At 47.8% G+C, this 14,497-nt stretch overlaps 1 protein-coding gene across 1 annotated transcript in view; it reads left to right on the plus strand.

The window, feature by feature from the left end:
* The window catches only part of OTOA (otoancorin), a 72,078-nt gene that overhangs the window by 39,045 nt on the left and 18,536 nt on the right, over positions 1-14,497 (plus strand). Inside the window, exons 18-22 of the mRNA XM_032328560.1 lie at positions 3,287-3,360; positions 6,031-6,166; positions 7,170-7,360; positions 8,294-8,387; positions 12,202-12,331. Coding sequence (XP_032184451.1) covers positions 3,287-3,360; positions 6,031-6,166; positions 7,170-7,360; positions 8,294-8,387; positions 12,202-12,331 — 625 coding nt within the window. The remainder of the gene's footprint in view (positions 1-3,286; positions 3,361-6,030; positions 6,167-7,169; positions 7,361-8,293; positions 8,388-12,201; positions 12,332-14,497) is intronic.

Here is a 14,497-nt window from a genome sequence, read left to right on the forward strand (position 1 = left end):
GCAGAGGCTTTAACCCACTGAGCCACCCAGGCGCCCCCCCAGTTTTCTTTCTTTCTTTCTCTTTTTTTTTTTTTTTTAAAGATTTTATTTATTTATTTGACAGACAGAGATCACAAGTAGACAGAGAGGCAGACAGAGAGAGAGAAGGAAGCAGGCTCCCTGCTGAGCAGAGAGCCCAATGCGGGGCTCGATCCCAGGACCCTGAGATCATGACCTGAGCCGAAGGCAGCGGCTTAACCCACTGAGCCACTCAGGCGCCCCCAGTTTTCTTTTTTAAAAACTCCAGATACCCCTGTCTCTACAGCCAGAGTTTCACCAGGTTGGTTATTCTAAATTCAGATCTGGACCTAAAAATACAGTGGTTGGGTATACCAGTTGGCATGTTCGTAATTAGGTCCCTAGACTGAAGGTCATTCCCTCCTCCCTGTCCTTCCCAGAGGTAGCCTGGAATGGAAACACTACTTTAATAAGAGTATCTTCTTCTTCATTTAATCCTTTGTTTTCCAAACGGGTAGGGAGACTCTTTATCCCTTTGGGGAGACCAGAGGCAGAAACGGACTTTTCCCCGGATTGAAGCAAGTAAAACCAGGCTTTGGGAACAGCGTTTGGACTTGGGGGTCTAAGCTTTTGACGGGACAGGGTCCTGAGAGGGTGAGCAGGCAGAGACACAAGTCATCTGCCCGACTCTGGCCTGGCCTGTTGTACATACGAATGCAAAGTTTCCAAATAATAAACTCTCTCCCCGAGAGCCAGGAAATGAGCGTAAAGCTTGGCGTGTAATCCAAGGTGGTTAGAGGAATAGGGAAAAATTTTCATAAAACCTTGTCATTCCCTTGCATTCAGTCAGTGGTTCTCAGATTTGAGTGTCCGCACTTCCTGGGATGCTGGAGTTGTTTGATGGGTATTAAGTTTCCGTTTTGCTCGATGAATGAATTCTAGAAATCTGCCGTGCCACACAGTGCCGACCACGAACAATGTGGTATGGTGGACTTCAGAATTTGCTAAGAGGGTGGATCCCATGTTAAGTGAAAAACAAAAACAAAAAGGAAAAAAGGAAACTCTGGGAGATGTTGGATGTGTCTATTACCTTGACTGTGCGAGGGTGTCCCGGGCATTTGCACATGTCCAGACTCATCACAGTGTATGCATTAGAGGTGCACGTCTTTGCATATCGATATACCTCAAGAAAGCTATTAAAAAACCCCACAGATTAAAAAAAAAAACACCAACACAGATTGTGGAACCTCACTTGCAATTTCAGGGGTGAAGCCTGATAATGGGCATTTCGAACAGCTTTCTGGTGAGAACTGTCGAACTGTGTGAAAAGTCTTGCCCAGGCAGGGAGGAAAGCGAATTATTTCGGTGACCTAGACCCTGGCATGGCAGTCTCCTTTACGCTCATCGAACTGACCCAGTGGCTGGAGGTCAGACCCACTTTGAGGAAGACGACTGCCATGTTCAAGGAGGAAGAATTGTTCCAGCAAAGCCCCTTTCCTAGAGTCTTTCCATTCTCAGGACCTTCAAATACCAGTTAATTAGAAAATTTGCTCTTGTTGTTTACACTTTTATTGAAAACACATAATTATTATTGACGAATAAAACAATATCTAGAAAGTAAAATATCCCCCCAGTTTCCCCTGGAGCAGTGATTCTTGGAGGACTGTTTGGCCATATCTGGAGACACTTTTGGTTGTCATGCCTCAGGGAGAAGCGTGTAGTGAGTAGAAACTAGGGAAGCCGCTCACTTCCTACAATGCAGAGAAAAGCCCACAGCAAAGGGTTGTCTGAACCCAGCATCTTAAAGGTGCTAAGATTTGAGAATCCCTCTTTTTTTTTTTTTTAAATTTTATTTATTTGAGAGAGAGAAAGAGAGAGGGAATGCTCTAGCAGTGGGGAGGCACAGAGGGACAAGAAAACCCCCCATTGAGCAGGGAGCCCGATAAGGGGCTTGATCTCTGGACCCAGAGATCATGACCAGAGCCAAAAGCAGCTGTTTAACCGACTGGGCCACCAAGTACCCTGAGAGTCCCTCTTAAGGTAACCATGGGGAGAAGTTTGCTAGCAACTTTGAGAGGTTTTTTTGCATATATAAAACGTATTTACGTGTAATTTAAAAAACACAAATGACTTCATACTATATACATTGTTCTGTTTAATTTTCTATCACAGGCATGTGTGTGTGTTTGTGTGTGTGTATCTAAAATAGGTCATGGGGCGCCTGGGTGGCTCAGTGGGTTAAGCCTCTGCCTTCGGCTTGGGTCGTGATCCCGGGGTCCTGGGATCGAGCCCTGCATCGGGCTCTCTGCTCGGCAGGGAGCCTGCTTCTCCTCTCTCTCTCTGCCTACTTGTGGTCAAATAAATAAAAAATAAAATAAAATAAAATAAAATAGGTCATGGCCATCATTCCATGTTGACAGATATAAATCTACCTTTTTTTTTTTTTAAGATTATTTATTTATTTGACAGACAGAGATCACAAGTAGGCAGAGAGGCAGGCAGAGAGAGAGGAAGGGAAGCAGGCTCCCCGCTGAGCAGAGAGCCCTATGCGGGCTTCGATCCCAGGACCCTGGGATCATGACCTGAGCTGAAGGCAGAGGCTTTAACCCACTGAGTCACCCAGGCGCCCATAAATCTACCTTTTGAAACAAAACAGTTACATAGCACTCGGTTGTATGGATATACCATAACTGACCTCACCAATCTCAAACGAAGGGACAGTGAACTTATATCTCTGCAAAAGATAAACAGAGGTATATTAAAAATTTTAAGAGTTTTTCTGAGCAAAAATCAAGTGGTTTGGAGTGCTCTGGCAAAGGGAAAAGAATATTATATAGAGAAAGTGCAGATGCAGAGAAAGAAATTATTTGGCGATAGCTTAAAGCCTCATTGGTTCTTGATTGGTTGTTGTCGCTATTTTGATATCATAACCTTGAGGTGCTTATGGACTTGGGTTTTGGTGTGCTCACATAGGGCACCATGTCATTAGGGCCACTTTGGTCTGATGGCCTCCTTGTTTAATTAATTTAACATCGCACTTTCTTGCAGTAATAAACAAAACAAGGTGAGCATTCTCAGACTTAAATTTTTGTGCTCACCTTGTGATCATCTCAGTGTCCTCATCCCTAAGCTGGGCACAGTAGTGGTACCTCTACCATAGGGTGTTCTATTAAATAATAAGTAAACATATATAGGGCCCTTAGAACAGTGCCTGGTCCGGAGAAAGCACAGTCTGTGTTTGCTCTTATGATCATTGGACTAAATTCCTAGAACTGCTTTAATCTTTCAGGTGAATTGTTTGGCGTGGAAATACTGGGAGGTCTCCAGGTCCTCTATGCCACCTTTCCTCCTGGCTGTGCTCCCGTAAGTGAACGTTGGCTCCCCTCTCTGGCCCAACAATGAGATCGGGGAGAGTCATCCAAGCCTTCTCACCCCCTGGGGTTTTTGTGAGGAGCCAGAGACAGAGTGCCTTCCAGAATTAAGCCCTTGTGAACCAGGATTTAAATTCTGAGCCCCATGTAGATATGTCAGACAGAATCTCTTGCTTTTTACCCCTCCTGTTATTTAAAAACCAAAGCCAAAGCAATGCAAGCCTGAGTGAGTGCTGGTGAAGCAGGTCCCATCTGGGCTGACCTCACAGCTGTGCCCAGGCTCAGGGTGATCAGGGCTGATGTGAGTCGTGTGGATTTCTCCTGGCATAGGTGGGCTTCTAGGCGTGGGAGGGGGAGCCCTGCTTTTCAAGCACAGTCTGGATAGTCTCTTTGTCTTTATTTCCCTCTTCCTTCTCTTGCTGTTAATTGTCTTCATTTATTAAGAAAATATTCACCAAATGTGTACTCTATACTAGTTCTCAAAGATAATTTGCTTTTCCCCTCTAAGAGCTTATAGTCTCTGGGAGGGGGAATATACAAATACAAAACCAATTACAATGTCATGTTGGTATTTGGTTGAAGGTGATAGAGCCTTAACTCAAACTGGCTTAGGCAAGAAAAGGCAATTTTGGTTCAGGTAACTGGAAGGTCCTGGGATAGAGTTCAGGCATGCAGGCATGGCTTGATCCAGGGGCTCAGTGGTCAGCCATGTGTCTTTTTGGCCCCGCTTTCCTTTGTAGGCTTCTGTGCCAGGCAACTTCTTTCTCTATGGTAGTCTCTGGCAGATTCAAGGTCCTATCTCCCTGGTTAAAAGACTTTTTCTTCCCATCCTTCTCAGTGTGTTGTGGGTTTGACTGGGGTCACGGAGTATGGATAACTCTGGCTGGCTTAGTTTGGTATTTTACCCTTGGAGCCAAGAATGAAGTGGGGGTCCACCCCAAAACACAAGACTTCATGTGAAGATGGTGATTCTCCAAGAAAGCCAGGTGCTCTTACCATGGGAAAGAATGATGGGTACAGGGCACAGAAGGGGACTATCTCTTTCAGACTGGAGAGTCAGAGGAGGCTAACCTGGAGCTCAGAGAATGAGCAGGGGGTTCAGAATTCAAGACGGGCACCTCAGGCAGGGGCACAAGGGATGTTTGGTCCAGCAGTGAGTGGGCAAGGGAAGCGAAGCACTCTGGGGAGCGCATGGTGTGTGTCTGCAGAGTAGCCGGGAGACAGAATGCCAGAGAGGGACAGTCAAATCGGGAAGGGTTGTGCGACACCATAAGGTGTTTCACGTGTATTCCAGGCACAGATCCTGAGACTTATGTTTCAGAGAGATTGTTGTCTCTGTCCCATAGCAGACAGAATACAGGGGGCCTGGCCAGAAGGAGGGAGACATGGAAGCTTATTGCTAGAGCCTGGACCTTGGCATGGTGTTCTAAGACCTGTGTCTTAGAACAGGCTCCCAATCATTCTCCATTGCAGAGCCCTTTTGTTTTCTTCCTTACCCTTATCACTGGCTGAAATGGCCTGTTTTATTCACTGGTTTCTGTTGTCTTTAACCTACTAGAATGAAGCATCCCGAGAAGAGGGACCCACCCATCATGCAGTGTTTGTGGTTGTAGCTGGAGCCCAGTACCATGCCTGGCATGCAGTAGATATTTGCTGAACGAATGAAGAGATAAATAAGATAGCACTACTATGAATGGAGAGGCAACAGTAGATTTAATATTAAGCTGGTAGCAATGACAGATTTGGGGAGAGAGGAAAAGAGACACTTGGGATGGCGTAGAGGAGGGAAAACATGCAGAATTTGGTTTTGGAACAGTCTAGTGGTCGTGATGAGTAGGCCATGTGGGTCTAGAGCAGTCTTTCTCAATCTTTGTTTCATTATTGCCTCCCTAAAGGGAACAATTTAATTTCTCCTGAATAAGAGAATTTACCAGGAATAAGATTTTGTTGAATAGGGTTGAGCTTTAGAGAGTCACAAATCATTGTAATATCTAAGATTTTTTTTTTTATTTGTTCCCTCTCTCTACCTGAACCAGTTTTTTCCCCCTCATGGGGCCATATTGCCTCTCTTAAGAATACATGGTCAAAAGTTTTGGGGTGGGTGGTTCTGGACTGGAGATGCCAGAATCAGGTATCATTTCTCTTACTTTTTCCTGTTCTCTCCTTGTCTTTTTTTTTCCTTTCTATTTTATTCTCTGTCTTCTTTATCTCTTACTTCTTCTTCTTTTTCTTTCTCTTCATCTCCCCTCAACCAGTCCGTCAGTCAACATATGTTTATGGAGACCCCATTCTCTGATCAGTGTTCCTGGGGGGTAGAAGAGAGGCATGATGGGAAGTCTGTTTCTTGCCCATAGAGGAGGGGCATGGTGGGGGTATCTGTTTCCTCTCCCACAGAGGAGGGGCATGATGGGAAGTCCATTTCCCCACCCACTGAAGATTGGCAGGGTGGCAGTCTGTTTTCCTGCCCACAGAAGAGGGTAGTGATGGGTAGGAGGCTTGCTCCCTCCTAGGAGGAGCCATAGCATCACTGGGGAGAACAAACATTTAAAGAACAGCCCTTCTCCCCAGAGGGATAAGCTCTTGGGCATGTGAAGGCTGATTTCAGGGGCAAATGCAGAGCAGCCACTGTTTTCCTCCTGTCATTCTTCCCGTCTCTTTCCAGGGCTCACTACCTGGCTTCTGTCCCAGCTTCCCAGTGTGTGCCCTTTCTCATCAGCCTGGGGAAGAGTCAGCTGGACTCCTTGGTTTTAGATTCCCACAAAAAGAATTCAGTCCTTGGGAAGGTACAGCAGTGCCTGGTAAGGAAACTCTTCCTGGGTGACACTCCTGGTGTCCCTTCCTCCCTGAGGGTCTGTGGCCATCCCAGGGAGCCCTCAGGGGATCTGGCTGGGATCTCAAGCTTGGGGTGATGGCTCCAAGTCTGACTTGTGGGTCTTAAATCTGGCCCTGGGACCCTGGGTGGGATGATGTTGGTCATTGGTTCTGAGAACTGTCATCCTGGGCTTGAATGATGGGAAGCTGCTCCAGGGGACTCGAGAGATTATGGTACACAGAGTCTTTGATCTAGACTGATCAACACTGGCCTCTGGCAGTGATTGGTTATGTGGCTTCTGGCAAGTCATTCCCTTCCCTGAGCCTCGGTCTTCTTATCCCTAAAATGGGTGCAAGAGTTATTGCACAGAGTTATTGAGGGCATGAAATAGGTAATATATTGTTCAGTGCCAAGGCCCAAAGAGCACACTGTCTGAGTGTGAATCCTACCTAGGCTTGCCACTGGCTAGCAGTTACTTTATCTTTAAAGAGTGGGTGGTATTTGTACTTATCTCTTATAATTACTTTGAAGATGAGATTAAGACCTGTAAGCTGTTAGGACACGGCCTGGCATGTATTAAACACTCAAATGTTATCTACTTTTGTCATTTGGAGAAAGAGTTTTAGAGGGTTTTGAGTCCCATACAGATTTTGAGGTGCTATTTTTATTCTTGCTGTAGTCTCATGAGCATGGTTATTGAACTCTGGGGTATCCTCAGAGCAATGGCACCAATGATGACATCAGTCCTCATTTATGGAGGGTTTACCACGTGGCACACTCTACCCACACCAGCTCCCTGGTGGGACCTCCTAGCCTTCCGAGGCCTGCCTCCCTGGGGTAAAATCAGACCCCGTGCTGTCTTTTCTAGTCCATGGTAGGGGGGTGATTTAGGTCCTGGAAACACAAGGTTGGGGACCGGGATGTGTCATGGAGGGATCATGATCTTGAGTTTGCTGGATCTTCCCATCAGCTCCTCTTGTCGGTTTCAGAACAACTCCATTGCTGACGAGTATGCGGTAGACATGGTGGGGAAACTGCTCTGCCACTTGCCAGCTGCTGTCCTCCACCACGGGGTCTCCGCCCGAGCCTGGGCCACAGCCCTGCACGTGCTCAGAGACTGCCCAGAGCTCAGCCCCGAGCAGAAGGCTGCAGTGAGGCTCAGGCTCCTGGAACAAAGCGGGTGAGGAGGGGCTGGAGCCTGGCCTCCAGGGGTTGGGGGGCCAGAGGGCTTGCCAATGGCATTTAACCCTGCTGCTCCCGCCTTCCAAACAGAGCGAGTCTCTAGCTAAGGACAAGGTTAGCCGCTTACATTTATTCTAGAAATGTGACCTACCTTTTTTTGGGCCTCAGATGCCTTATAAAGTGAGAACAATAGTAGTGTCTCTGCAGACCTCACGTGGTTGTCACCAATACATCTTGGTATATTTAAGGGCAGGAATTTTGAATAGACAGCACTTTACAAATGCAAGGAGCTGGCATCTTTATTCTTATGAAATAATAATAACAACAACACTAATAATAATACAGTAATCAAAGTACTGTCAGCTCTGGGTCCGTGGGAGCTCTGGGCAGGGTTGGGGGGGGCAAGTAATGGCGGGGGCCAGACACTTTAATTTCTACATCTGCGGAATGGGGACAGTAATAGAGGAAGGACAGGCTGTGATGTAAGTGACAGAAATTCAACAATTCAAGCTAAAAAAGAAGTGGGAATTTACTGAGATCAGAAACAGAGCGTCATGGAAGACTCCAGGGTATACTTCAGGCCTGACCAGATCCGGAGGCTCAAGTGATGTTGTCGGGAGTATGTTCCTCCCAGCTCTGTGCTCCTTGGTGGGGCCTCTGTTCTCTCCACGTGGTAATGGGACTGGCTTCCAATATTCCCTTTCCTGCTGGAGACACCAGGAGAAAGAGGGCTTCTCTAGTGGTTCCAACAAAATTCCCAAGGATGACTTGACATCCTGCCCGTGCTAGCCTGGGTCTCCTGCCCGTTCTCTAGGTCGGGGAAGTGGGACTGGTCCAGGTATGAAGTCGGTTTGTTCCTGCAAGAAAAGGATGCTGCGAGACAGGGACAAGAACACAGTGTTTCAGTTGACTGCTTATCCTCTCCTCCTAGACTCCCCCAGAACTGGACGGCTGAGACGGCAAAGGACTTGGGACCCTTTCTGATGCTTTTTTCAGAAGACGAATTAAGCTCTGTTGCCACAAAGGTACCTCTTGTGTTCCATCCTTGGAAGGTGGAAGGGATTTGAAGGGACAGAGAAAGTGTGGTCGGTTGTAACTGACCACTGGGTTTACTGCCTGTTTGCTTTCTGGAACCTTCCTCCCTGCCTCAGAGGGCTCAGGTGTTTCCAGCTCTGCTCCAGGATGCCCAGGGTTTGGGAAAAGAGAGTAAGACAGCAGCAAAACCAACTCTGGGCTTTTCACACGGCCTTCGGGGCAGCTGTGCCCAGCCTAGATGCTGTAGGCCAGCGACAACCCTGCTGTCCACAAGCTTCCCACATGCAGGCCATGTTTGCGCGCCTACACACAGCACTGCCATAAACACATGCACACCTATGTCCAGCGTGTGCAGTCACATTTCATCCCAAACCAAATCCTTATGGAGCATTGCCTTTGGGCACACACTTTGTTTGGAGCAACTCTCCAAAGGTTAGACAGCGTAGCGCTCAAGCTACCTGGAGCTGCTTCTTCTCACCATGAAGGTCTGAAACTCCCGAAGAGGGAGCTCCAAAGTGCAAGTGCAGTTTTCTTTAAGGCCTCCGCCGGGAGACACCATGCTACCATTTTCCATTGGCCAAAGCAAGTCACATGACCAAGCTCAGCCTTGGGGGCAGCGGAAGTAGTCTCCTTCCTGCGGAAGTGGAGGGCGGGAGGGAGTAAGGGGTTGCTGGATGACATTCAGGGGGACCGCAAGGCGCATGCCCACACTCTCATCCCTGTACGTGTGTACGCAAGGTGTACGTTGGCCTACGTACGTGCTCAGCGGAACCAGAATACACCGCGTGTCACGCACGTTCACCCCCGGCGTGCGTTCCAGCGTCCGGGCATGGCCGCATCGTCTTCTGGGGTGTCCGGACGTACAGTCACAGCAGCAGATGCTTGTATATCATATACTTATCTAATCTTCTGAAGATCGGTTTTTGAAATTGAAGTTTTATCTCAGTTTTTATAGTTATCTCAGAAACACAGTGCAGGGTTAAAAAAGGTAAGTTGCAAAAGCTTATGTATGGTGGGATATGAAATAAATAAACAAATCTTAGATTTTTTTTCACTATGAAAATGCTATAATGGGGGGCCCCTGGGGGGCTCAGTGGGTGAAAACCTCCGCCTTCAGCTCAGGTCATGATCTCAGGGTCCTGGGATCGAGCCCCGCGTCGGGCTCTCTGCTCAGCAGGGAGCCTGCTTCCTCCTCTCTCTCTGCCTGCCTCTCTGCCTACTTGTGATTTCTCTGTCAAATAAATAAATAAAATCTTAAAAAGAAAAGAAAAGAAAATGCTATAATGGTAGTGAGTTTTGGTTGTTTTTTTTTTTTTTTTTCCACCATGGAAATAGTCTTACTAATTTTAAGTGCACGCAGAAGCAGTTCTAGATGTAAGTCAGGTTTAGAAATGCATGAGCGTGGTTAATGCCAAATTCAGGGTGCTGGTTACTTCAGGGGAAGTAAGACCACAGAGGGAGGGAGGGACCTATCAGTGATATTTGTGATGTTTTGTTTCTTAAGTTAGGTTGTGGGTACATCGGTGTTGTGTTGTATTAGTCTCTCTACTTTTTTTCAACGACTGACATCTTTCATAAGACAAGTAATAGATGCTCCTGGTTAAGAAATTTCAACTATACCAGAAGTTAAAGGATGATGGACTGTGCTCCCCTCTACCTCCCACTTCCGAGTCCCCAGCCTGTCTCGCCAGAGGGGGTCACTCTTCCCAGATTCTGCTCTCTCCTTTCAGAAAAATCCTCTTCCTGCTTATATATGTTCTTTCCTTAAAAAAACACAGAATGGGGGGCGCCCAGGTGACTCAGTGGGTTAAAGCCTCTGCCTTCGGCTCGGGTCATGATCTCAGGGTCCTGGGATCAAGCCCCACATCGGGCTCTCTGCTCAGTGGGGAGCCTGCTCCTCCCTCAGCCTGCTTCTCCACCTACTTGTGATATCTGTCTGTCAAATAAATAAATAGAATTATTTAAAAATACAGAATGGAAAATACCATTCACTCTGCTATGCATTTTCATTTTTTTTAAAAAAATATTTTATTTATTTATTTATTTATTTGACAGACAGAGATCACAAGTAGGCAGAGAGAGAGGAGGAAATAGGCTCCCTGCTAAGCAGAGAGCCTGATGCGGGGCTTGATCCCAGGACCCTGGGATCATGACCTGAGCCAAAGGCTTTAACCCACTGAGCCACCCAGGCGGCCCTGCATTTTGTTTTTATTTAAGAGTTAACAATGTCTTCTTGTGAGTTGCTTGTGACCTTAGCTGCACGTGACAATCACTGGAGAGATTCTAAAAGGACACTGACATGGCCCCCAGCCCAGGCCATTGGTCTTAGAATCTCCGGGGTGAGGCTTGGGTGTCTGAAGATTTCCCAGGTGATTGTCACCTGCCGCGGGGTTGGGGAACTACTGGGGTTTAGAGTGGGATGCTGATTCTGAAGGTTAGAATTGAAAAAGGAGCTAGGGGCTTTTCTCTTTGGACAGAGTGGGACCCAGTGACCCATCCTGTGTGAGAGAGTTTAGAAAATGCTCTGCACCCATGGTGGGTCTGCCAGTAATATCCTGGGTCTTGACACATCACACCGGTTCTAGATGGGAAATGGCACCTTCTCCAGGGCAACTGGAGGATCCCTCATTCCTAGTCTCCACTCGGAATTAGAGATCATCCTCTCTTTCTCTAAAAAAAAAAAAAAGATTTAATTTTTTGAGAGAGAAAGAGAGCATGAGGAGGGATGGGGCTGAAGGAGCGGGGGTGGGGGGGTAGAGAGAGAGAGAGAGAATATTAATCTCAAGCAGACTGCCCACTGAGCACAGGGCCTGACCCCACAACCACAAGATCATGACCTGAGCCAAAATCAAGAGTTGGACGGTCCACCCACCCAAGCCACCCGGGAGCCCCCTCTCTTTCTTCTTTTTTAGGATACATGTAAAGTTTAGTGAAAAAAATTTTTTTTTAAGATTTTATTTATGGGGCGCCTGGGTGGCTCAGTGGGTTAAAGCCTCTGCCTTCGGCTCAGGTCATGATCCCAGGGTCCTGGGATCGAGCCCCACATCGGGCTCTCTGCTCAAAAGGGAGCCTGCTTCCTCCTCTCTCCTCTCTCTCTGCCTTTCTCTCTGTCAAATAAATAAATAAAATCTTTAAAAAAAGTTATTAAAAAAGAAAGATTTTATTTATTTGACAGACAGAAATCACAAGTAGGCAGAGAGGCAGGCAGAGAGGGGTGGGGGGAGGGAAGCAGGCTCCCCGCTGAGCAGAGAGCCCAATTCGGGGCTCCATCCCAGGGCCCTGAGATCATGACCCGAGCCAAAGACAGAGACTTTAACCCACTGAGCCACCCAGGGACCCCAAGTTTAGTGAAAGTTTAAAAACAATGCCAGACCAAAACAGGGTAGGCTCCCCTGCATTTCTAATAGATCTTACCAGGTTGCTCCGGTAATTCTGCACCATTTAACCGTCTCACAGAAGAGCAAGCATACGCATTTACTGCATTTTGCTCAGCATTAAACCTTATCGCTTCATCTTATTTTTAAGCGTTATCACTTTCTTTTACTTTTGGTAATCGGATGGGTGAAAAACAATAAGTACTTGAGCTATCGAACGTTTATTGGATTGCTAATGGGGTTAAGAATTATTTTGGATGATTCTTTATGGAGACCGAATTAGTTGGGCTCGGGGATAAATTTAAAGAAGAAGCTGCTATAGCAGAAACACAACCCCTGAGGGACCAAGTAGTATCACAGTGTAAATCTGTGTTTAATGTCCTTTAATTATTATGTGTTCCTCCTCCTCCCTCTTCTTTCCTGCACACAGTTTCCTGATATCCTTCAGCAGACAGCGTCCAAGACAGCCGGGACCTTGCCCCCGCAAGGATTCCTCCGGGCTGTCTTTGAATCTCTTCGGAACCGCAGGGAGAAGAGCCCCAGCTTGGCCCCCAGCCCCGGTGAGTGTTTCCGGGGTGTCTCAGCCGGAGCCAGGGCGGTGGTCTTTGGCCGAGTCCCTGACATCCAGAGGGCTCCTTTGTCCAGGGGACTTCATGCAAAGTGGGCAGAACAGCAGCATGGCAGAAAGCCACAAGCCATAGAATGACCCCTGTAGTAAAGGAATTTGGAAACCGTCTTGGGCTCCTTACCCAGGCCAGTCAGTTAAATGGGGATCACACGGGGCAGCAAACATTTCAAAAGAATTGACTTAAAGGGTATAGATGGCTGAGTGGCAGTGTTTTGCAGGGCTGGGGCCAGGCTGTGAAGCCTGGATCTGTTGCTTACCGGCCGTGGGACTTTGGGTAAGGCCTTTAACCTCTCTGTGCCTCGGTGTTCATTCTCTCCGTAAGATGGAGAGAATGAGAGTCCTTACCTCCTTAGGTTGTCACGAGGGTTCGTGGACTGGAACCTGTCAGGCTGTTCACAACAGTGCCCGGGCAACGTAGGAAATGCTCCAGAGGTGTTCGCTGTTTTTGTGACTTTCATGCACCCACTGAGCACAGACCTGTGCCAAGCAGGCAGAGACGAGGTTAATCAGACCCAATAATAATTATAAGACTAATAGCTGGCAGCCAGTGCTTGCTTTCTGTCCTGCCAAAATAATTATGGAGTACTGAGCGTGTGGACAAAACCAAAAATCCCTGTGCTCGCAGAGGACAAGGGGCTGGGCCGTGGAGGCGGGCACCCAGCAGTAAATCACACACACACAGTAAAAGATGTAGTTTTTTTGTAGGATGGTAAGTGCCAAGAAGGAAAATAAAGCCAGGCAAGGAGAGGGTCTGTGAGTGGGTATGGGGGTGGGGAATTATAATTTGCAAAAAGAACTGTGGAAGTGGGTTTCGCTGAGAAGGGGACATTTCAGGAAAGCCCCAGGGAGCGCGGGGGCGGACTGTGTGGACATGCAGCGTCGGAGTCTTCCAGGCAAATGGAAGTGTAACAGGAACAGGACGGAACGGGGCGTGAGAGACAGTGTGGCTGGACTGCGCGAGAGACAGGGCCCTGTAGGGCTTTATGAAGGAAGCCCGAAGGACTTTCTTTGTCTTTGTCTTTTGGTTGGGGTTTCACGGAAGCACCAAGCAAAGAAGGGTCACAGTCTGATTCATGTTGATCTTGGGTGGTCCTCTCTCCGTGTACCTCTGTCCTGGGCTTGCTCCCATTTTCTTGACAAGGGGAACTGAGGTGTAGAGAGAGAGAAAGAGGCTTGGCCAAAGTCATGGAGTGAGCAATGCAGCTCTGGGATTGGTACCCAGAGCTGGCGATGATCGCCACTCACTCCTCCTGCCCTCACAGCCCAGCGGTGCACTCGTCACATGGCAGGCGTCCTGCTCTGTGCGTGTGGGTGTGCAGATGGGAGACCCATCACACTCTGGGGAGGACGCTCTGTCATGACTGCATCCCTGGAGTTTTCTTTCGTGGTTCTGGGTACTCGTTACTGCTGAGCTTGTAGTAATTAATGGCGTAGCAGAATGACTGGTTGGTTTCATTTTAATTTGTGTGTGTGTGTGTGTGTGTGTGGATTCATTTAACAAATACTTGCTAAACACCTACTATGTTCCAGGCAGGGACCCACAGCAGGAAAAGGCCAAGTTCCTGCCGCACGGTATAACCATTTGGTTCCTCTCTAATTCTAATTCACTGGATCCCGTTTTCACTGGAAAGTCGGGTGGAGTAGGGTTGTATCTTTTGTGGTAAAAATGCTTGAGGACCACATGTGGCGACCTGGGTTTGGTCCGCTTTCACCTCCTGGAGTCCAGTGAGTTGCCGCTGAGAGGCAGTGAGGAGGGAGTGGCCACAGGGCTTGGGCGTGGTCTGGCTGGGGGGTGCTGGTGATTTTGTGCACCTCAGGGGTGGACCGCCGCTAAGACAGGAGAGCCAGGATTGCTCTTTGGATGAGGAGCTTTGAGTTCTCTCCCAGTGGAGCAACAAGGGAGAAATATCTCATTCGTGTGTTGATGATGTTAACTGGTTTAACCACGTTGAGATTCAACTCGGTCAAAGACTGAAATGGATGGGTTTCTCCTGTTGCCAGGCCCATTTCTCCTCTTTCCCAGAAAGTGGGAAGGGCATAGCCCCCACGATGCCAAATCATTCTTCCTTCCCACACTTGAAGATTTTATTTATTTACT

The sequence above is a fragment of the Mustela erminea genome, chromosome 20 (genome assembly GCF_009829155.1).
Source record: "Mustela erminea isolate mMusErm1 chromosome 20, mMusErm1.Pri, whole genome shotgun sequence".
Taxonomy (NCBI): domain Eukaryota; kingdom Metazoa; phylum Chordata; class Mammalia; order Carnivora; family Mustelidae; genus Mustela; species Mustela erminea.